The 23195-nt window shown below is 42.2% G+C and overlaps 1 protein-coding gene across 2 annotated transcripts in view; it reads left to right on the top strand.

Moving 5' to 3' along the window:
- The window catches only part of btbd9.S (BTB (POZ) domain containing 9 S homeolog), a 61110-nt gene that overhangs the window by 2671 nt on the left and 35244 nt on the right, over window positions 1–23195 (top strand). For both annotated transcript variants that reach the window (XM_018264893.2, XM_018264894.2), the window contains exons 2-6: window positions 461–675; window positions 2460–2823; window positions 4246–4510; window positions 6520–6739; window positions 8830–8949. In XM_018264893.2, coding sequence (XP_018120382.1) covers window positions 488–675; window positions 2460–2823; window positions 4246–4510; window positions 6520–6739; window positions 8830–8949 — 1157 coding nt within the window. In that variant the 5' untranslated portion in view covers window positions 461–487. The remainder of the gene's footprint in view (window positions 1–460; window positions 676–2459; window positions 2824–4245; window positions 4511–6519; window positions 6740–8829; window positions 8950–23195) is intronic.

The following is a 23195-nucleotide window of genomic DNA, read 5'->3' on the forward strand; positions in this document are numbered from 1 at the left end:
AGATTATAAAGTCACTGGGGCAGAAACTGATGGGAATGTGAGAGACATTAGATTGTAAGCTCACTGTGACAGGGACTGATGGGAATGTGATAGAGACATTAGATTGTAAATCACTGGAACAGAGACTGATGGGAATGTGATAGACATTAGATTGTAAGATCACTGTGACAGGGACTGATGGGAAGGTGATAGGGACTTTAGATTTTCAATTTCTGTACAGTGCTGAATACTATGTTGGTGCTATACAAATAAAGGATAATAAGTGGGAAGCGATATATTATCTACAGAGAAGAAATGTTCTAGACAATAACTTATAACCTTATAACCTTAAAGTAATGCCACTAATTTTACCCGTTTAATCTTCCTTTTGTATCTCCAGTTAGTGCTGTGTTGCCATGCAGGTTGTACACACTCAGTACCTTCTGTGCTCCTACTAACTGCACACTTGTTCTCTACTCAGAGCTGCTGAATCCTGCACAGAGAGAAGATGAGTAACAACCACCCTTTGCACTCTTCCTCCTCCGCTATCGGGGAGATCGACCACGAACACATTTTATCAGAGAACGTGGGAGCTCTGATCAACGGCGAGGAGTACAGCGACGTCACATTTGTCGTAGAGAAGAAACGGTTTCCTGCACACAGAGTGATTCTGGCAGCGCGGTGCCAGTATTTCCGGTACTGGATCTTATCTAGACTTTGTGATTAAAGGAACAGTGACATCAAAAAATATATAATTTTTTTTAAAGTAATAAAAATATAATGCAGTGTTGCCCTGCTCTGGCAAAACTGCTGTGTTTTCTTCAGAAACACTACTATTGTTTATATAAATAAGCTGCTGTGTAGCCATGTGGGCAGCCATTCAAGCACAGGATACACAGTAGATAACAGATAAGTACTACTATAGTTTATATAAACAAGCTGTTGTGTAGTCATGGGGCAGCCATTTAAGCACAGGATACACAGTAAATAACAGATAAGTACTACTATAGTTTATATAAACAAGCTGCTGTGTAGCCATCGGACAGCCATTCAAGCACAGGATACACAGTAGATAACAGATAAGTACTACTATTGTTTATATAAACAAGCTGCTGTGTAGCCATGGGGGCAGCCATTCAAGCACAGGATACACAGTAGATAACAAATAAGTACTACTATAGTTTATATAAACACGCTGCTGTGTAGCCATGGGAGCAGCCATTCAAGCACAGTATACACAGTAAATAACATAAGTACTACTATAGTTTATATAAACAAGCTGCTGTTTAGCAATGGGGATAGCCATTCAAAATAGAAAAGGCTCAGGTTACACAGCAGATAGCAGATAAACTCTGTAGAACATAATGGTGTTATCTTATCGACTATTTAACCTGTGCCATATAGCCTTTTTTCAATTTCCCCGATGGCTACACAGCAGCTTGTTTATATGAACTATAGTAGTGTTTCTGAAGCAAAAAGTGCAGGGCAACACTACATAATATTTTCATTACTTTAAAACTCTTTCATTTTTTGTTGTTACTGTTCCTTTAATTCCATGCAGATAGTTGTTTCCTTACTCCTGCTGCACTGAGGCCTAGAGAGTTACAGTAAAACATCTTAAGGAGATATATGGGAAATCCCGACCCGCTCATCACTACAGCAAACCCATTTTGTGTGGACCTCATTTCGTGCATGGTGGTATTATTTGTTTGAAACAGGAATGGGCCTTCTCCAAACTATTCCACAAAGTAGGAAGAGAGGAATTGTCAGGAATATTATTGTATGATGTGGTGGCACTTGTGCTGGCAATGAGGGGTGCGGCTTACATAGCCGTTATTCGAAAAGGGTCCACATAGTCCACATACTGTTGGCAATATCGTGCCCAGTGATTTCTGTATTATCCTGTAAGGGAAATTGATTTTGTTGGGGTTTACACTGATGCTTTCAAACAGCCAATGAGACCAAGGAATTTTGTCTTGCCATGCTGAACTATAGCTATGTCCTGCCATAAAGCAAGACAGGATTACTTTCATTCCTTTCAAACCACAAACTTTTGTTGCTTTATATAGGACTGAATTCTCTGTGTAGCTGGGTGTCACCCTCATACGATTGGTTTGGTTGGAAGGGAAATCAGTTGCTGACATGTATGGCTATGGGTAGAGCAAACCTTTAGTATAATGTAGGCAGTGACATTCAATGGCTTTTTTAATTTTATTTTCTTTATTAGTTTTTTTAGTTGTTTTTCCCTGTTGCTGTCAAATGTAATAGTTAAAAAGCTCTGTGGTTGCTACGTGGATGGACCTTGATGACAGAATGCAAGACGAAGTAGGGAAATAGGAAGTATTAATTCCTCTGCTTAATGCTGAATTAAATTAATATCCTATTAATATCATATACATTAGTAAACTTTTCTGAGTTACTGGCATCTGCAGTCGCATTCCCATTGACGTCTTCCATCTGCCATTTATTTTCTGTTGCAGAGCTCTGTTGTACGGGGGCATGAGGGAATCACAGCCTGAGGCAGAAATAACCTTGGAAGACACTACAGCGGAGGCCTTCTCAATGCTCATGAAGTACATCTACACTGGACGTGCCACGCTGCGAGACGAGAGGGAAGAGGTGCTCCTCGACTTCCTAAGCTTGGCACATAAATATGGCTTCCCAGAGCTGGAGGACTCCACATCCGAGTACCTGTGCACCATCCTCAAGATTCAGAACGTGTGCATGATTTATGATGTGGCCAGTCTGTACTCTCTGTGCAAACTCACTGGTACCTGCTGCATGTTCATGGACAGGAACGCACAGGAAGTTCTTTCTAGTGATGGCTTCCTGACGCTCTCCAGGGTAACTGTCACTCCATGTGGCTTTGTCCTACTCATAACGTGAAGTTTGTCACTCATAGGGGCAGATTTACTAAAGGGCTAAGTGACTAACGCTAGTGACGATTTGCCAACGTTACCGCTTTCAGGCACTTTGCCGATTTACTAACGGGCGCAGACATAACTTCACTAGCGAAAGAGACAGGCAGTTGTGCTCATTTGCACTATATCGCCAGGCGAATTTTTGTTCTGGCGAATGGACGTTACTCCACAAATTCACTAAAATGCAGATTTTACTGAACGTTACCTCTTTCGCCAGACTTGCCTTTGCCACCTCAGACTAGGCCAAGTGCATTGGAGTGCATAGATCTTCGGATAGAATTTGGATTCGGTTCTGCCGGGCAGAAGGATTTGGCCGAATACTGTTGAAAAAGACCGAATCCCGAACTGATTCCTGGATTCGGTGCATCCCTACCTAAAACAAATGTGGCATGAGCTTCAAATGGTTAAAAAAGTATAATTAACATAGATTTAACAGTTACAACTTGTAAACATAATCCCACATTAATACTGTAGAACCCCTATTTTACGTTTTTCACGGGACCAGAAAAAAATTTTGTAAAATCCAGGAAAATGTTAAATCAGGGAAATGTATCATGTATAATATATAGGTGGGACCATAAAACAATAATGTAAAATGAGGGAAAACTTAAAATCAAAATTGAGGTTCCACTGTTTGGAAAAAATGCCAGCGTTTTGTCTTTTTTTCATGATTTTTGAAGTACAGGATATGAAGTCACTGGCATAATAATTTTGAGGATCATTTTATCAATTCGCTAGATAAATTGATAAATTTGCAGATTTTCGCTTGGGTTAAAATTTGCCTGGTGAAACGTTGCAAAACTTATTGTGCACTGAGCATTTTCGCTAGTGAATTGTCTTTTTCTCCTTTTAGTAAATTGGCGATATCCCAACAGGCGAAACTTGTTTCGCTCTTTAGTAAATTTGCACCCTAGTGTCACTTTCTAAACTGGCGGCTGTGTTGTGGAGCAGCAATAGGGTTTTGTGTGTGCTGTACATGTAGGGTTGCCACCTGGCCGGTATTTTACTGGCCTGGCTGGTAAAAATGATGCTTGATGCCAATGTTATTAATAGGAAAAAAACGCAAGAATATAGGAAGGCTGGTATTTTTTTCCAGAAAAGGTGGCAACCCTATCTGCTGTTAGGGAATCAGGGCTGATGCCTGAGGTCATTTCAGTTCCTGGCACCTATTTTTTTTTTTTTTTTTTTTCCATTTATTTTTATTTATTTACTTCATTTATTTTTACTATATTGAACTGAACTGTTATTTAAATATGCAAGTCACATGATAGGCTGGAAATATTTGTGTTTGCAATCAGAAAGTTTATCCTGAATAATTGCAGCATCTCTGTATTCTTCATTGTAGGGGGCACTCCTGGACATTGTACAGCGAGACTCCTTTGCTGCACCTGAGAAGGACATCTTCCAGGCCCTGATGCGCTGGTGTAGGCACAACCTAAAGGAGAAGCACAGCACAATCATGGCAGCCGTGCGCTTGCCTCTGATGAGCCTGACTGAGCTGCTGAATGTAGTGCGCCCCTCCGGGCTGCTCTCCCCAGATGCAATCTTGGATGCCATAAAAGTGCGCTCGGAATGCAGGGACATGGATCTGAATTACAGGGGGATGCTAAGTAAGAACTATGGAATTTCACCTGTAACATCCAATGCTGTGCTGGTACTGCTTATGAAGTGCAGCTGTTTGCTTCTGCCTCTGTTACAGCAGTAAAAAAAGCAACAGCTGAAAATGATTCTCCCCTCTGTCTTCTGCTTCTCTCTGCCCTATCCATATTTCCTGCAGCAGATTGTTTGTCTGTGGGGAGCAGATATTCTGTCTGTAAAACATATCTCATTTTAATCACCTGGATCCAAACTCACGGAGATTTAGGGTAGAACTACACGGCTGACTTCAATTTGTTTTCGGCGGATCTGACGGAAAAAAAGGTAACCAAAAGCAATGTCGGTTGGTGTCACATTCATCTGACACAACGCGACTGTCGGATGCAGACGCTGCATGCTGCGTCTGCATTCGACAGTCGTGTCGGATGAACGCTGCAACAAGATCTGACGTTTGTATTTCTTACCTTATTTTCCGTTTCATCCGATTTGACGCCTGCGTTTTGGCACAGCACGTTGGATCCGCCGAAAACGCATTGAAATCAGCTGTGTAGTTCTACCCATAGGGTTAGAAGGCGCATACCCAGTAGAGAATGTGGGGTGCTAATCCCCGAAAGAGTCTCGAAGGATTGCACACTCTGGTTCGAACAAAAAGGTTTATTCCATCAGAGAAAAGGTTTGCAAAAATTGTTACAAAATAAATATCATTAGCCCAACCCTTTTTGACTTATGGGCTTCCTTGGGTGGAAACAAAATGAAAAATCAAAGGAAAAACCCAGTGATTTGCAGCACCATCAGGGCCCTTAGTCCTCACTCGCAGGCAGGATTTGTCTTGTCTTTCCTCCTGCCATTAATTATATGGCCAGTTTCCCTCCTGCCACTGTCACAGTAGGAATTCTGGGTGCTGCATTTTAAGTTTTCAACACCCCTGAAAATATAAATTGTACATCTTGTTATTATTGGATGCTCTCATGTTTAAGACCTGTCACCCTAGGAAATAATTCCAAATCTATCATGTTAGTTGAGCAAAATAAAATTTACATACAGTACGATTATTATTTACATTTTGTTTCCTTTGGTCTAGGAATTACACAATCACAGCACACAGGCAGAACAAGTTGTGTAGCACCCCAAAATCTTGTGTATGCACCGGAATGGGGGACCTAATGACCATAGACAGTGGCCTACACAATTATAGAGCGTTAGCTGGGAGGGGGAATTTGGGGACTGCAGTAACATCTAGGAAGTGCTGAATGGAAAGTAACTGATTATGTCTCAGGCATAGAGGCGGGACAGGCAATATATGATTGACAGCACAATCCTTTAAAGGAAAACTATACCCCCAAAATGAATACTTAAGCAACAGATAGTTTATATCAAATTGAATGACATATTAAAGAATCTTACCAAACTGGAATATATATTTACATAAATATTGCCCTTTTACATCTCTTGCCTTGAACCACCATTTCGTGACTCTATCTGTGCTGCCTCAGAGATCACCTGACCAGAAATACTACAACACTAACTGTAACAGGAAGAAGTGAGGAAGCAAAAGGCAGAACTCTGTCTGTTAATTGGCTCATGTGACCTTACATGTGGTTTGTATGTGTGCACAGTGAATCTTACGATCTCGGGGCGGCCCTTATTTTTTAAAATGGCAATTTTCTATTTATGATTACCCAATGGCACATACTACTAAAAAAGTATATTATTATGATAATGGTTAATTTACATGAAGCAGGGTTTTACACATTATCTTTTAATAGAGACCTACATTGTTTGGGGGGTATAGTTTTCCTTTAAACACCTTTATAACGGGGATGGATGTTTTAATGAAAAAAAGAATTTGGATTCCATGTTTAATTTGCAAATGACTTTTATTATACCGCTTTTTATGTGTAAATGACAGGTCCACTTTAAGGGATGGTATAGGGCTGTACTCCTGCCTATTACCCCATTCCATGTGGAGTATAAAAAACTCAGTACCATAATGATATTTACATGTTTAACCTTTCCCTGATAGTTCCTGAGGAAAATCTTGCCACCATGAAGTACGGAGCGCAGGTGGTTAAGGGAGAGTTAAGAGCAGCGCTTCTAGATGGTGATACACAGAACTATGACCTGGATCATGGCTTTTCTCGGCACCCAATAGAGGATGACTGTCGCTCAGGGATCCAAGTGAAACTAGGGCAGCCATCGATCCTAAATCACATCCGCCTGTTGCTGTGGGACCGAGATAGCCGGTATGTGCTCATTTGCTAATACAAAGGATTGATATGTGTTATACCCCATGTGATCCCAGTCAATGTTTCCTCTGTTTCCACAACAAATTTTGGTGCGCACAAAGAAATTTGTGTGAAAATATTTTGCATTTATTCTGACCTGAGCATAGTTTTAAAAATGCACACACAAGTTTAAAATGTGCGCACAAAAGATTTATTTTTTTTTGCAAACGTAGTCGAGAAGGAATTAGAGGGAACATTGATCCCAGAGAATTACTCCTATCTAGAATCCCTTGCTGCTTCTTCTCTAAAAATCCCCCTTATCATGGAGTCTTGCACCATGGGAGCAGCTGCTGAAACTCTGAGTCCCGGATCTCAGTAGCACATTAGAGGCTGTAATGGGCAGGACATTTGCATCAAGTCTCAGTTTTATCCACAATTGGGTAAAAAATACAAAGAAAGTCATTTAAAAGAGCAGACTGCCAAATAATAATACCATGTGGTACCCTGTTTGTACCCTAGTATTCCCAGCAGGTTAGTGTCAGGGGTTGGTGGTTGACTGAACAAACAAACTAAATTCATTGATAATCTTCTTCTCATTTAATGCTACACACAGTGCTTAAAGGGATTCTGTCATGATTTTTATGATCTAGTTTTTATTTCTAAATGACACTGTTTACACTGCAAATACTTCACTCTACGATCTAAAATGTAATTCCTGAACCAGCAAGTGTATTTAGTTGTAATATTGGTGTGTAGGTGCATCTCAGGTCATTTTGCATGGTCATGTGATTTCAGAAAGAGCCAGCACTTTAGGATGGAACTGCTTTCTGGCAGGCTGTTGTTTCTCCTACTCAATGTAACTGAATGTGTCTCAGTGGGACCTGGATTTTACTATTGAGTGCTGTTCTTAGATCTACCAGGCAGCTGTTATCTTGTGTTAGAGAGCCGCTTCCCATTGTTCTGTTGTTAGGCTACTGGGGGGGAGTGATATCACTCCAAATTGCAGTACAGCAGTAAAGAGTGACTGAAGTTTATCAGAGCACAAGTCACATGACTGGGGACCACTGGGAAACTGACAATATGTCTAGCCCCATGTCAGATTTCAAAATTAAAAAATGTTTGCTCTTTTGAGAAACAGGTTTCAGTGCAGAATTCTGCTAGAGCATAACTATTAAATGATGCATTTTGAAAAAATAAAACTGGCTAAAATAAAAAATGTTTCCAATATAGTTACAAATGTAATTTATAAAGGCTGGAGTGACTGGGTGTGTAACATAATAGAACAGAACACTACTTCCTGCTTTTCAGCTCTCTAACTCTGAGTTAGTCAGTGACTATAAGGGGGGGCCACATGGGACATAACTGTTCAGTGAGTTTGTAATTGATCCTCAGCATTCAGCTCAGATTCACAAGCAACAGTTATGACCTATGTGCCCCCCTCAAGTCACTGATTGGTTACTGCCTGGAAACCAAGAAAGCTGTAATGCAGTAAAGAAGTAGTGTTCTGGCTATTATGTTCCACATCCAGTCTCTCCAGCCTTTATACATTACTTTTTTGGCTAACTAACTATATTAGATACATTTTTTAGTTTTTTTACCCAGTTTTTATTTTTACACTGAACAGTTCCTTTAAGGAGAACCATGGCAACCAAAAACACCATTCTCTGCCTTCAGCTGCTTCCAGTTTCATGTGTTGCTTATGAACTCAAAAAAATATATCTGTATACTCATGCTATTTTTTAAAAAAAATGGTTTATTACGTCATATTAAAATGTACAATAATAAGCCCACGCGGAGCTCCGTTTGGGGTTATTATTGTACATTTTAATATGATGTAATAAACCAATTTTTAAAAAATAGATATATTTTTTGAGTTTAATGTTCTACCTCTTTTTGGTCTCTATCATGCTACATTATATATGTAACATTAGGTGCTGTAGCCAATATACTGTTTGTATGATTATATGTGTTGCCTGTATCACATAGCACAGACATACAGATCAGAGACTGAGAGGAAAAGATTCCAGATCACATTAATAAAGGCCTCTCTGGCTGTTGCTGGAGTCACTTTCACTCACGGTGCTACTCTCTCTTGTTCCTGCCTATAGATCTTACTCATACTACATTGAGGTGTCAATGGATGAATTGGACTGGATTCGAGTCATTGATCACTCGCAGGTTCTGTGCAGGTCGTGGCAGAAGCTTTATTTTCCAGCTCGAGTCTGCAGGTATGAAAGGTGCTTCTGGGCTGGTGCTGTAGGGTGCATCTGGGTGCCTAGTGGGACACTGACAAATAAACAGTTTTTATAAATAAGGCCTTATTTGTCAAGTTTACAGGCCCTAAGATGCATAAAGAGCAACTACCCGCTTAGAAAAAGAACTCAGGCAGCACAACTGGACTAAGGAGAGAACGGATACAAGTTTTAATGGGGAATTACACATAATCTCACATAAGAATGATCTTTTGAACTTAAAATCATAGGGTATTGCACAGACAGTACATCCCTATTTAAATACTAAATCGTGTGGGATACAGGAATATACGGAGCCAGTAACTGAAACTTTGTGCTCCAGTTGTGCCAGTCTTTTCCTCTGGGGATCCAGATAAAGTCTGGAGCAGTTCAAGGTCCAAGAGTTATTGTCAGAGATAATGATGTCCCTTGTTTATATTGTACAGTAGGAATAACATTACTATATGATATGGAATCATGGGGGTGCACATTAACTATCTTGTGTCTTCTGCCTTTGTGTATTCTGCTAGTGCTCCATTAGGTGGTGCTCTATAAAGCACTCCTCTTTAAAGCATCTTTCCTGAGGCTTGGGCTACAGACTGATACTGAAACCCATATACAAATGAGCTGAATATGACACAGGGGCCGGTTCTCCCATGCCTGATACAATGGGTCACTGTGCACATTGTTTTGTGGTATATTGTTTCTTCACCCGCAGATAAACATGCTCATGATTCTGACTGATTTAGACTATGTCAGCCCTTTGCTATTCTTTGCACTGCTGGTTGTAACTATTGAAAACAAGTAGCAGAAGACACAGACCTGTGCAAGGAGCATGCATGCTATTATGGGAATTGGAGGAGAGCTGACTCGTGCTACATTATATCAGTAATACAAATGTAAATGTTTTGCTCTATGTCACTAGATACATTCCTATCATACAGATGTTTGTGCCGCTGGCCTCTCTGTGCCTGTAGAGAAATTCTCCTGACCCTAACCCGCCCCCTCCCAATCCACGCCCGGCCTGCTATTGCCCCCCTATTTATAGACCCGCACCCAACCTGCCCTACAGTGACGCCACAAAAGGAACGGAGGCGTGCTCGTGTCTATAAATTTAGGCGCCGGAAGTGCTAGGTCGTGGGTGGGGAGAGCAGGAGAAGAGCTTGACCCAGACCCGCCCTCGACACGAAGATTTGGAGCAGGAGTCTGCCCGAACCCACAAGCCCCGCCGGTTTCAGGCCGGCCTACACATCACTACTGTGCTGATCATCGGGTTGGAAGAGATAATGTAATGGCAGACAGGAAACCTCTACACATTTAGTGCAGCTTTATTCTATTTAAAGGGGATCTATAGCAAACATTTAATATAAGCTTCATCTTGCTGAAATAAGAAACTTTCTAAATATAATCAATTAAACATTCTGTACCATTTATGAAATAATCAAGTTACTCTTCAATCTTCCCTTCTGAGCAACCTGTCTCTTTTCATTCGGTCTTCATTCAGTAGGTGGAGTCAGTTTTTAATTGCCAGGTCTAATGCATCATTTGGGGGAGTGGCACCCTTAATCTAGGTGCGCGGTCTTTAAACATAACTGGCTCTGATAGAAATCCTGTTCCTATTCGTGCAGGGTGTTTACCAGAGTCTGTTTCTTTGTTACCTTTTGTTTGTGCTGGAGTTGGTTATTTGAGTTATTCTGCTAAGAAAGGGAGGCCCCCTAAAATACATATACAGTGGTGTGAAAAACTATTTGCCCCTTCCTGATTTCTTATTCTTTTGCATGTTTGTCACACAAAATGTTTCTGATCATCAAACACATTTAACTATTAGTCAAAGATAACACAAAACAAACACAAAGTAAACACAAAATGCAGTTTTTAAATGAGGGTTTTTATTATTTAGGGAGAAAAGAAATCCAAACCTGTGTGAAAAAGTAATTGCCCCCTGAACCTAATAACTGGTTGGGCCACCCTTAGCTGCAATAACTGCAATCAAGCGTTTGCGATAACTTGCAACGAGTCTTTTACAGCGCTCTGGAGGAATTTTGGCCCACTCATCTTTGCGGAATTGTTGTAATTCAGCTTTATTTGAGGGTTTTCTAGCATGAACCGCCTTTTTAAGGTCATGCCACAACATCTCAATAGGATTCAGGTCAGGACTTTGACTAGGCCACTCCAAAGTCTTCATTTTGTTTTTCTTCAGCCATTCAGAGGTGGATTTGCTGGTGTGTTTTGGGTCATTGTCCTGCTGCAGCACCCAAGATCGCTTCAGCTTGAGTTGACGAACAGATGGCCGGACATTCTCCTTCAGGATTTTTTGGTAGACAGTAGAATTCATGGTTCCATCTATCACAGCAAGTCTTCCAGGTCCTGAAGCAGCAAAACAACCCCAGACCATCACACTACCACCACCATATTTTACTGTTGGTGTGATGTTCTTTTTCTGAAATGCTGTGTTACTTTTACGCCAGATGTAACGGGACGCGCACCTTCCAAAAAGTTCAACTTTTGTCTCGTCGGTCCACAAGGTATTTTCCCAAAAGTCTTGGCAATCATTGAGATGTTTTTTAGTAAAATTGAGACGAGCCTTAATGTTCTTTTTGCTTAAAAGTGGTTTGTGCCATGCAGGCCGTTTTTGCCCAGTCTCTTTCTTATGGTGGAGTCGTGAACACTGACCTTAATTGAGGCAAGTGAGGCCTGCAGTTCTTTAGATGTTGTCCTGGGGTCTTTTGTGGCCTCTCGGATGAGTTGTCTCTGCGCTCTTGGGGTCATTTTGGTTGGCCGGACACTCCTGGGAAGGTTCACCACTGTTCCATGTTTTTGCCATTTGTGGATAATGGCTCTCACTGTGGTTCGCTGGAGTCCCAAAGCTTTAGAAATGGCTTTATATCCTTTGAAATTGAACTCAGGTGTGATAAACCACAGTTAAGTTATTTTTTAACAAGGGGGGCAATCACTTTTTCACACAGGCCCATGTAGATTTGGAGTTTTTTTTCTCCCTTAATAACGTAAACCTTCATTTAAAAACTGCATTTTGTGTTCAATTGTGTTATCTTTGACTAATAGTTAACGGTTTTTGATGAGCAGAAACATTTAAGTGTGACGAACATGCAAAAGAATAAGAAATCAGGAAGGGGGCAAATAGTTTTTCACACCACTGTACCTGTCAATAGAGTCCTGCGCGGAACCAATTTCTAAGACCCGGACCCGCGACTGCCTTATCCACAACCCGCCAACCACCATCAAACAGGAAGTTACGGTGCTGCAAAAACCTCACCAAAAGTGGGCGGGATAGAAATAAGTTTTGTAAAACTTTAAAAGGAGTAAAATATAGACAATATATATTAAGAAATTTAGATGAGACCCGGCCCGTGACTGCAGACCCACGAGTATTCCCGCACCTGAAAATCTTCCCCTCATTCCGCAAGGTGCCGGCTTTTTTTGCGGGCACCCTGTCAATCAAAATCTGACCCAGACCTCCGCATGACGAGCATGAAGAGTGACAGGTTTTGGAGAGTGAGATACTGAAGAGTAACTTGATTATTATTTAAATGCTACAGAATTTTGAATTGATTGTATTTAGAAAGTGTCTTATTTCAGTGTGATAAAGCTTACCATATTAAATTTTTCATTTTCGCAATAGATCCTCTTTAATGAGGTTTCTGAGCTCAGATCTGTTGGATTTGACCCCCATTAAGACCAGTTTGTCCCTCGAAATAAGCGACTGGTCCTGGAAATAAGACACTGCTCCTGGAAATAAGCGACTGGTCCTGGAAATAAGACACTGCTCCTGGAAATAAGCGACTGCTCCTGGAAATAAGCGACTGCTCCTGGAAATAAGCGACTGCTCCTGGAAATAAGCGACTGCTCCTGGAAATAAGCGACTGCTCCTGGAAATAAGCGACTGCTCCTGGAAATAAGCGACTGCTCCTGGAAATAAGCGACTGCTCCTGGAAATAAGCGACTGCTCCTGGAAATAAGCGACTGCTCCTGGAAATAAGCGACTGCTCCTGGAAATAAGCGACTGCTCCTGGAAATAAGCGACTGCTCCTGGAAATAAGCGACGGCTCCTGGAAATAAGCGACGGCTCCTGGAAATAAGCGACGGCTCCTGGAAATAAGCGACTGCTCCTGGAAATAAGCGACTGCTACTGGAAATAAGTGACTGCAGAAGAAACCACTTGGTGTCGCTCTAGTTCCTCTAATGGCTGCAGCCCCCTGTGTCTATGAAATTGCAGTTCTTTGTTTTAACCCTCTCTCTGTCTCACAAAGCATTGGAAAAAGCAGCAGTAATTGGATGCAGGGCACACAGAGGACCTGTGGGCATTGATTTCCAACTGTCAGGATTCACCTGTGTCCCCGAGGCCCCACGTACAGCACAGGAGATGATATACCTCTCATCTGTCATGTGCCCTGTAATCTGTCGATTTATTAACTACAGAACTGTCCCTTGAGTGGAGCTTCCCTCAGCGATGCTGCTTATTGGATGACTGGGAGGAAATGTAAAAGTTTCTATATAGTTCACTGCACTGATTGGAAATTGACTCAATTCACCCCATGGAACTGCCCTGCCCTATATATTATTCATTGTGTAGATGCTGCCTTACATTATATACACACACACACACACACACACACACACATATATAAATATATACATTACAATTCGCTATATTACTGGCAAACCAGCACTCTCTCTGCATTGGCACCAGGAGTCGCATTGTAGCAGATAGGGGAACAGATGTTGTGATTGATTGGATTTGCCTTGCAGATTGGGAGCAGTAATAGGATCTCTTCTTTTCATGCCAATCACTGTATTGCTTGTCCCTGACGCTAGCCCTCAGCACTTGCCCTTCAATCCATATTTAAATATCTTTACTGCTCCAAAATCCTGTCGAAATAATGCTTTTCTCTGTTTGTATCAAGTTTGGAACAGCTTCAAGTGTGGGCATCAGAATTAGGGATGAACCGAATCCAGGATTCGGTTCGGGATTCGGCCTTTTTCAGCAGGATTCGGATTCGGTTGAATCCTCCTGCCAGGCCGAACCTAATCCTAATTTGCATATGCAAATTAGGGGCGGGAGGGAAATTGAGTAACTTTTTGTAACAAAACAAGGAAGTAAAAAATGTTTTCCACTTCCCAGTAGGTTCGGCAGAATCTTTCATGAAGGTTTGGGGGTTTGGCCGAATCCAAAATAGTGGATTCAGTTAGAGTCCTGCGCGGAACCAATTTGTTAAACCCGAACCGGACCCGCAACTCACATACTTATCTGCTTGGACTCGCTACCCGACCCACAAGTACAGGTATGGGACCTGTTATCCAGAATGCTCAGGACCTGGGGTTTTTTGGATAACGGATCTTTCCGTAATTTGGATCTTCATACCTTAAGTCTACTAGAAATTAATTTAAACATTCAATAAACCCAATAGGCTGGGTTTGCTTCCAATAAGGATTAATTATATCTTAGTTGGGATCAAGTACAAGCTACTGTTTTATTATTACAGAAAAAAAAGAAATCATTTTTAAAAATTTGGATAAAATGGAGTCTATGGGAGACATTTAGTAATTCGGAGCTTTCTGGATATAGGATAAGGGATCCTATTCCTGTACCTTATCCGCAACCTGATCCGCGACCGGATGTCCATCAATAAACAGGAAGTGCTGTCATTGTAAACTGGAAGTGACATCATTGGAAGTTGGTCTGATCAGAAAAAAAGGAGTAAAACAGGAAGCGCTGTCTCTGTAAACCAGAAGTGACGTCATTGGAAGTAGGCAAGATCAGAAAAAAAGGAGTAAAACTCGCTATTGAGAAGACCCGCGACCGACCCGCGACCCAGAAATCCGGAAAACCGCCGACCTTCGTCTATACCCACTCCCGAAACTTCTACCAGCAACCCGTAGGGTACCGCAGGTTTTTGCGGATAACCCGACCCGCTGCAGGACTCTAGATTCAGTGCATCCCTAATCAGAATTGACACAAGTGAGAACAAGCTCAGTAATAAACCATAAAAGTTCTTCAGTACTGGGCCAGTGCCAGTACGATAATAATGTTTTACCCCATGGCTCCCCCACAATATGGTTATTGGTCAGACATGGTTCCCCTTTCTCCAATTATCTGTTAGATTAGATTGGCTGGAATTGTAGGGTTGCACAGTCGTGGGCACACACTAATCATCATGCAGATTGTATGAATCACTGTAGACTTGTGTACCCCAAAATCATTGCAGGGGGGTCTTGCTTCTGGGTTACTCATTAGTTTCCTGTCTATAACAAACAAGGAAAAGTTGTGCTCACCACTAATTTTTAAAACCATTAGGCGGGGGTGCAATGAGGCTGTGACCACAAAATACATAGAGAAATACAAGAGTCCTCTGCACTCAACCCATTATCAATATATTTAAGACAGAGACATGGACTGGCCAGATATGGGATGACTTTGACGTAGTTGTTCAGCTTAAATATATTGCAATATATGGACAAACAATCCCTGTTTTGTTTAAAGGGTAAGGCATTTTTCAGTAGCAGTAGCACAAAATGTCTCTGTCTTAAATATATTGATAATGGGTTGAGTGCAGAGGACTCTAGTATTTCCTGTCTGTGTCACATGATTCATATTTTTGTTTTTTTATCACATAAGGCTGATCACACCCCTGATAGCTGGAGGGGCTGCTGGGAGTTGCGGCTGGAAAACCACAAGCAGCAGGTTCCTAGTCCTATAACTTCTCGTTCCCCCTCTCCATCACTGCCCTGCAGCTGTTTATGTGTTGTACTCCAATAGGATTGCAGTAGCGCGGTACAAACAAGAGGCATAGGCAAAACAGGCAATGGGTCAAACCAGGTAGAAAACTTGAATACAAGCCTTAGCAGAGACTGTAACGCAGAACCAGCTTGGGGAGTTTTTGGGGAATGAAAAGGGGCTTTTGTTTTTTACATTTTCACTCCAGACGTGATGTCATGGCACAGTGTCCAATGTCTTAACACAATAATGTGTCCAGATGTTGTGCCTCCAACATTTCTCATAGTTCCCCTCCGTATCACTCCACAAATGGAAGGACTAATGCCCCCTGGAACAGCTGCAGAATGATAAAATAAATGTTAAAGGGGAACTATCCTGAAAATTAAAATTGAACACAAGCTTCATCATACTGAAATAAGAAACGTTCTAAATACAACCAATTAAATATTCTGTACCGTTTTCCGAAATAATCAAATATATCTTCACTATTCCTCTCTCAGCATCTGTTTCTCTTCATTCTGTCTTCATGCAGCAGTTGGGTGTCACATAATAATTGACAGTTAGATCCAATATATCTTATAACAATGTGAGTTCCCTCTCCGCCCCTAATTTGCATATGCAAATTAGGATTCCGTTCGGCCGTGCAAAAGGATTCGGCTGAATCTGATTCCTGCTGAAAAAGGCTGAATCTGGAACCGAATCCTGGATTTGGTGCATCCCTAGTAAAAAGGTCCCCTGCTATTTGTCTATAATGTCCTCTAATGTACTTGTAAAGTCTAATCATGTCCCCTCCCAAGAGTCTTTTTTCCAGAGAAAATAACCCCAACATTGACAGTCTCCCCTCATAATTTAAGTCTTCCCTCCCTCTATCCCAAGGGTGTCCAACCCGCGGCCCAGGTTGGATATGAATGCGGCCCAGCTTGAACTTCCACCAATCCAGGAAACGTCATGTTGCAACGTCACACACAAAGAGCGTATGTACACGGTCGCTAATTGTGTGGTTTCAATTTTACGTGGGGTGTGCGGTGTGTGGCTTTTTAGAGCAGGAAAATCGGTTAACAGGTGAGCGTTCGGTTACTTACAAAGGCAGGTAAGCATTCTTCAGCAGCATCACCCGCTATGCTAGGGATATATGCAGCGCCTACATTTGTGAGCAACTTTTTTCAAGAATGAACACACTTGAAATTCAAAAAGACCAACCGTAAAGTCGTGTTTTTTTGGCCGAATAGGTCCGTTTTCGATCGAACAGGTCCGTATTCGGCCGGATTCGAATCGTATGAATAAAATTAATAGCTCATTCGATCGAATTTGATTCGAAGTTTTCCCCAAACAATCTTCAATTTTTCAAAGTCCACCAATTGACTCCAAGTAGGTTCTAGGAGGTCCCCCGTAGGCTAAAACAGCAATTCGGCAGGTTTTAGATGGTGAAGGGTCGAAGTCGAATTTTTAAAGAGACAGTACATTTTTTTCAAATTCAAATCGAATTTGGACTATTCCCTAGTTGAGGTACACAAAAATAGCTTGAAATTCGATTTTTATTTTCATTCGTAAAATTCACCTCGACCTTTGATAAATCTGCCCCCAACGGTAAAATTAGAACCAAATTTTCTGATGAACACCTTGAGAATTCACTAAGAATTGCAACTACTTCCATTCAACCAGATATTGATACATTAGTTTCCCAAACACAATGTCAAAAATCTCACTAGGTTTATGAGACCCTCTTTTCTTTTACTTTTACAATAAAATAGATCAGTGTTAGTGTTTGTGTGTATTTCGAGTGTGGTCCCAGAACATTTTTCTTCTTCCAATGTGGCCCAGGAAAGCCAAAAGGTTGGACACCCCTGCTCTAACCAGTTTAGTTTCACTTAGTCTCTGCACTCTCTCCACCAGTTCATTTATATCCCTCATGATTGTATATTGGATGGTATATATATCCAATCTCTTGCTGGGTTACACCCCACAGCTCCGAAGCTTTCTTGCCCCCTAGACGATCGCGTAGCTGAGCCAAACCAAACCGGAACAGCGTGGTGGGGGACCATGTGGGATATGGTAGCAGGAGATGCAAGAAAGCAAAAAGAAACCGGCAATCTGAGGATCTTACCAAAGACATGCGTTACACAAAGTATATATATATATATATTGCCCTTTAATTTCCAGCATAAGTTAATGAAGCCACACTCTGGAAGGAGCAAATTCCAGGAATGTGGAATCAGAAGTGGAAAAGCTGAAAGCAGAGATGTGTTAAACTAACGGACTTGACTGCTAGTTATGAGTTTGACAGTGACACAGGCCCATGCGCTAAATTGCTAAACCCAATAATTACCCGGTGCCGCTCATATATCTGCACCTCTCCATAATGAGCAGGGCCCACAGCAATTCTTCATCATTTATTGGATTTCTCTTAGTGCTTAAACAGTTTGTCCAGTGCCGGTACTTAATCTCCATTAAAGTCTCCCTCGTTTGCTTGATTTGCAGGACGTGTGCGTCTTCGTTAGTCTCTGCCGCCGCAAACAAATAACAATCTCCAACCTTCTCTGCCACTTACATCTTTAATGGGATTGAAAACGGATTAATAATGCTGCAGGGGAAGCTTTCCACTCATATTCGGACTTAATTAGGTTTTTTGCCCCCCCCCCCCCCGCGTGTCCGTTAATGATTTAGAGAGGGATTTTCTCATTGTTCAGTTAGAGTTGGAGACTCTAGAAAATATTCAATGTCTGTACATACACACACATATGGGAACTTTTATCCAGAATGCTCGGGACCTGGGGTTTTCTGGATAATGGATCTTTCCATAATTTGGATCTTCATAAATTTGGTATGTTAGAAAATCATATAAACATTAAATTAACCCAATAGGCTGGTTCTGCCTCCAATAAGGATTTTTATATCTTATGATGGCCATAGACGCAAAGATCCTATCGTACGAATCGAGGATTCGTACGATTTTCAGACTGTGTGTGGAGAGTCCCGACATTTTTCGTCAGCAGAGATTACCCCGATATAGCCATGCACATTAGTGGCATTTCGGGGAAAGATTGGCTCATTTGGCGATGTCGCCAAACGAGTGGATCTTTTCGTCTATGGCCACCTTTAGTTGGGATCAAGTACAAGCTGCTGTTTTATTATTACAGAGAAAAAGGAAATAATTTTAAAAAAATTTGCATTATTTGGATAAAATGGAGTCTATGGGAGACAGCCCTTCCGTAATTCAGAGATTTCAGGATAATAGGTTCCTAAAATGCAGTTGCCGATGCTTTTGCTGCTATAACAGCCCCTAATCTTCTGGAAAGGTTGTGGTTCCCACTAGATGTTGGTACATTGTTGCTGGAGCACAAGAGCATTAATGAAGTTGGGCAGCGATGCTGGGGATCAGGCTCAGAGTAGAGGTTACAGTTCATCCCATATGGATTTATTCGGGTTGAGTTGAGGGTCCTTCTACTCCCATCTCATAGTTATTATGTTGAGCAGATAATTCCAACCAATGCCTCTGTACAGGGCCGCCATAAGAAATCACGGAGCCCCGTACAACAACATTTTCAGAGGGCCCTGGGCCCCACGCACCCCGAGCCCCACCCCAGATCCCGCCCACTCCACACAACAGTTAAAAGGCAACACAGACATCATCGCTAAAAAAAAGTAACCTCCCCCCACACACACACAAGTTATAAAAAGCTATTGATGGTCAGGGCCCCTTTATAAATTTAAAAAAAAACTGTGTTCCAGGGCCCCCCTTAAAAGTTTTTTTTAAAAATTGGTGGTCAGGGCCCCCCTACAAGTTAAAAAAAATAACCCTGTGCCCCAAAGAATATTTAAAAAAAACATTGGTGGCAGGGGCCTATAGATTATTAAAATAATACATTGGTGGCCAGGGGATTAAAAAAATAAAAAAAAACACATTGGTGTTCAGTAGAATTGAACTCGTGGCTTCAGGACTTCAACTTCGCCTTCTTTCGTGACTTCAGGTCTTTTTGCCGCTTCAGGACTTCCATATTTCTGCACATCTGCATTTCGGCTGTTTGGGACTTCGGAAATGACCGCACGGCTTTGTCGTTGTCAAAGGGGGGCCCGGGACACTTGTACCCCCTGTCCCCCCTGATGGCGGCCCTGCCTCTGTATCATGGACAGAGGATGGTTTATCAATTGGTCGTTGGGTTGACTTAAAGGAGAACTAAGGCATGCTGTATTTTACATACTGTACTTACAGTACCATCCCCGAGGTTCACCATTACAGTAATGGTCCAGGCCTTCAAAGTTGCCTCCAGCAGCTCCCCTTTTTGAAGTTCATTAAGCACATTTTCTGTGTCAGTGGCACTGCACATGCTCAGTGGGCTTTGGGCTGCTGGGGAGAAGCTGAGCTTAGAGGTCGGGAAAATCATCAAGCAGAAAGTGAGATTCATAGAAGCCGATGCTACAGGGCTGATTATGAATCGATTCTCATGCAGACTACACTGGTTTCTATGCTGCCATCTAATGTCAGCCTTGTATTGTGACTGTTATATACTAGTATATTGTGAGTGGCTCCCTAAGCTCAGTAAGTGACAGCAGCACAGAGCATGTGCAGTGAATCAGCAGAAAAGAAGATGGGGAGCTACTAGGGCATCTTCCCTGGCACAGATATTCTAAAGGGGTGGCCCTGGGCTGGTACAGAAACCATATAACATAATGCCTGATTCTTTGTTGAGCTTCAGTTCTCCCATTACTGAATTTGGTTTTGCTGGTGCCAGGGGACAGTTATTGTGGCTTATATCCCTGGCTCTGACTGGTCGGACTCTAAAAAGCCAATTACCCGAGTTATTTGGCGCTGCCCTTCCTTCATTACCAGCCTCTCTACCCGCAGCCGCTTGATAATTGTCCACTTTGCCGCTTTGCAAGTTTCCCTGATTAATTAAAGGGACTGTGGGCCAGGAAGCCTGCGGGGAAAATAACAATTCAGCAATAAGATGTTCCTCTCGTTAGCGGCCATATTGGTGCAGGCGGATCTGCCAGGAACATTTCTTAGCTCTCTTGGTTAATTTGCTGACGTTTACTCTTCTTGAACTTCTCTACTTATTCACCTTCCTATACTCACTACTAATTAATATCTGCACACAAATGAGTCTCTGCCACTTACAGCCGTAACACAAAGGTTGAGCAACAGATAACTAAAGGGGATGTAAAACCAAAAATAACATTTTACTAAATTTCAGAAAATGCCATTCTCAGTACCTGACTGAAAGCTGTTTCTGTCCCTTCCTGCACTGCTGCTGCCGACTGAAATGGTCTCTTCCTACACTGCTGTTCCTGACTGAAAGCAGCTCCTGTCTTTTCCTGCACTGCTTCTGCTCCTGACTGAAGGTGGCGCCTGTCCCTTTTTTTGCAATGCTGCTCCTGACTAAATGCAGCGTCTATCCCTTTTTGCACTGCTGTTCCTGACTGAAACGGTCCCTTTCTGCACTGTTGCTTCAGACTGAAACTGGAGTGTGCCCCTTCCTGCACTGCTGCTCCTGACTGAAACTGTCCCTTTCTGCACTGCTGCTCTTGAATGAAAGCATCTATCCCTTCCTGCTTTGCTACTCTGGACTGAAACTGTCCCTTCCTGCACTGCTGCTTCTGACTCAAAGCAGCATCTTTCCCTTGCTGCACTGCTGCTCCTGACTGAAACTGTCCCTTTCTGCACTGCTGCTCTTGAAATAAAGTATCTATCCCTTCCTGCTTTGCTACTCTGGACTGAAACTGTCCCTTCCTGCACTGCTGCTTCTGACTCAAAGCAGCATCTTTCCCTTGCTGCACTGCTGCTCCATGGAATCCTCACAACCCCCGCACATTATTTACATGTTTCAGAAGATGATTTTTGTATTGAATATTTACATAGAGAGAACCCAGTGAATTCCCAGAGCCCAGTTCCATTCGTTAGGAGCACGGTCGCTGTCAGATGGAACGTCTTTACCAAATTTAATTGTTGAGTTTGGGAGGATTGGCCCAGAACAACTTGGAGATTTCTCGGCGGGCGGCCACTATCCTAAAGTCGCATGTAAGAGACAATCACTCGATTTGTTTGAGAAGCTGCTTCGTTTGATGTCTTCAACCCTCAGATCTGAGCCGTCGTTTCTGTTTATGAGAGGGAGGATGAGCATGGAGCGAGCGGGTACCGAGGGGGTTCTTAAATCTCTCCAGCAAGGGGAAGCTGTCCGACTCGCTTTGTACTTACAAGAGCTCCAAAGCCATTTCACACTTCCATAGAATTGAATAACAACCAGAGGCTTCTCTCACAGCTCCCCTTCAACTTCCACACAAATGCGTAACTACTGCACCAATCATAGGGGCTTTATCTTTCCAGTCTAGTGCGGATCCCCGGCCAGAGAATCTGACCTCTACTACAGGCATTTGGTCTTCAGAAGAGATAATGTGTAAATCCACCGGGCGCGGATTAGTGTGAATGATGTGTATAATATCAAGAAAGTGCTGCAATATACAGTATGTCTGCTCTATATAGATCATAATAATAAGCACTCACCCCAAATCTCCCTAACTTGACTTCAGGCCAAACCCCCTTAGCTTATAACAAGGTTACAGATATATAGAAACATTGGGGTAACCGTCACCCTGCTATAGTTCCAGGGGTACCCAGGGTACAAATAAACACTCACCCCAAATCTCCCTAACTTGACTTCAGGCCAAACCCCCTTAGCTTATAACAAGGTTACAGATATATAGAAACATTGGGGTAACCGTCACCCTGCTATAGTTCCAGGGGTACCCAGGGTACAAATAAACACTCACCCCAAATCTCCCCCTAACTGGCCTTCAGACTGGGCCCCCTTAGCTCATAACAAGGTTACAGATATATAGAAACATTGGGGTAACCGTCACCCTGCTATAGTTCCAGGGGTACCCAGGGTACAAATAAACACTCACCCCAAATCTCCCTAACTTGACTTCAGGCCAAACCCCCTTAGCTTATAACAAGGTTACAGATATATAGAAACATTGGGGTAACCGTCACCCTGCTATAGTTCCAGGGGTACCCAGGGTACAAATAAACACTCACCCCAAATCTCCCCCTAACTGGCCTTCAGACTGGGCCCCCTTAGCTCATAACAAGGTTACAGATATATAGAAACATTGGGGTGTCACCCTGCTATAGTTCCAGGGGTACCCAGGGCACAAATAAGCACTCACCCCAAATCTCCCCCTAACTGACCTTCAGACTGGGTCCCCTTAGCTCATAACAAGGTTACAGATATATAGAAACATTGGGGTAACAGTCACCCTGCTATAGTTCCAGGGGTGCTGATCTAACCCACAGAAGCAGAATATTTATACAGTGGTGCTTGAAGTTGGGGAACCCTTTAAAATGTTCTATATTTTTGTATGAATGTGACTTAAAACATCATCTGATTTTCAATCAAGTCTTAAAAGTAGATGAAGAAACCCTAGTTACAAATGAAACACAAATGATTGTATTTGGCCATGTGTATTGAAAAAAATGATCCAATAACAATAATATCTGCGTGTGACAAGAGTA

Source organism: Xenopus laevis, chromosome 5S, assembly GCF_017654675.1.
Source record: "Xenopus laevis strain J_2021 chromosome 5S, Xenopus_laevis_v10.1, whole genome shotgun sequence".
NCBI lineage: Eukaryota > Metazoa > Chordata > Amphibia > Anura > Pipidae > Xenopus > Xenopus laevis.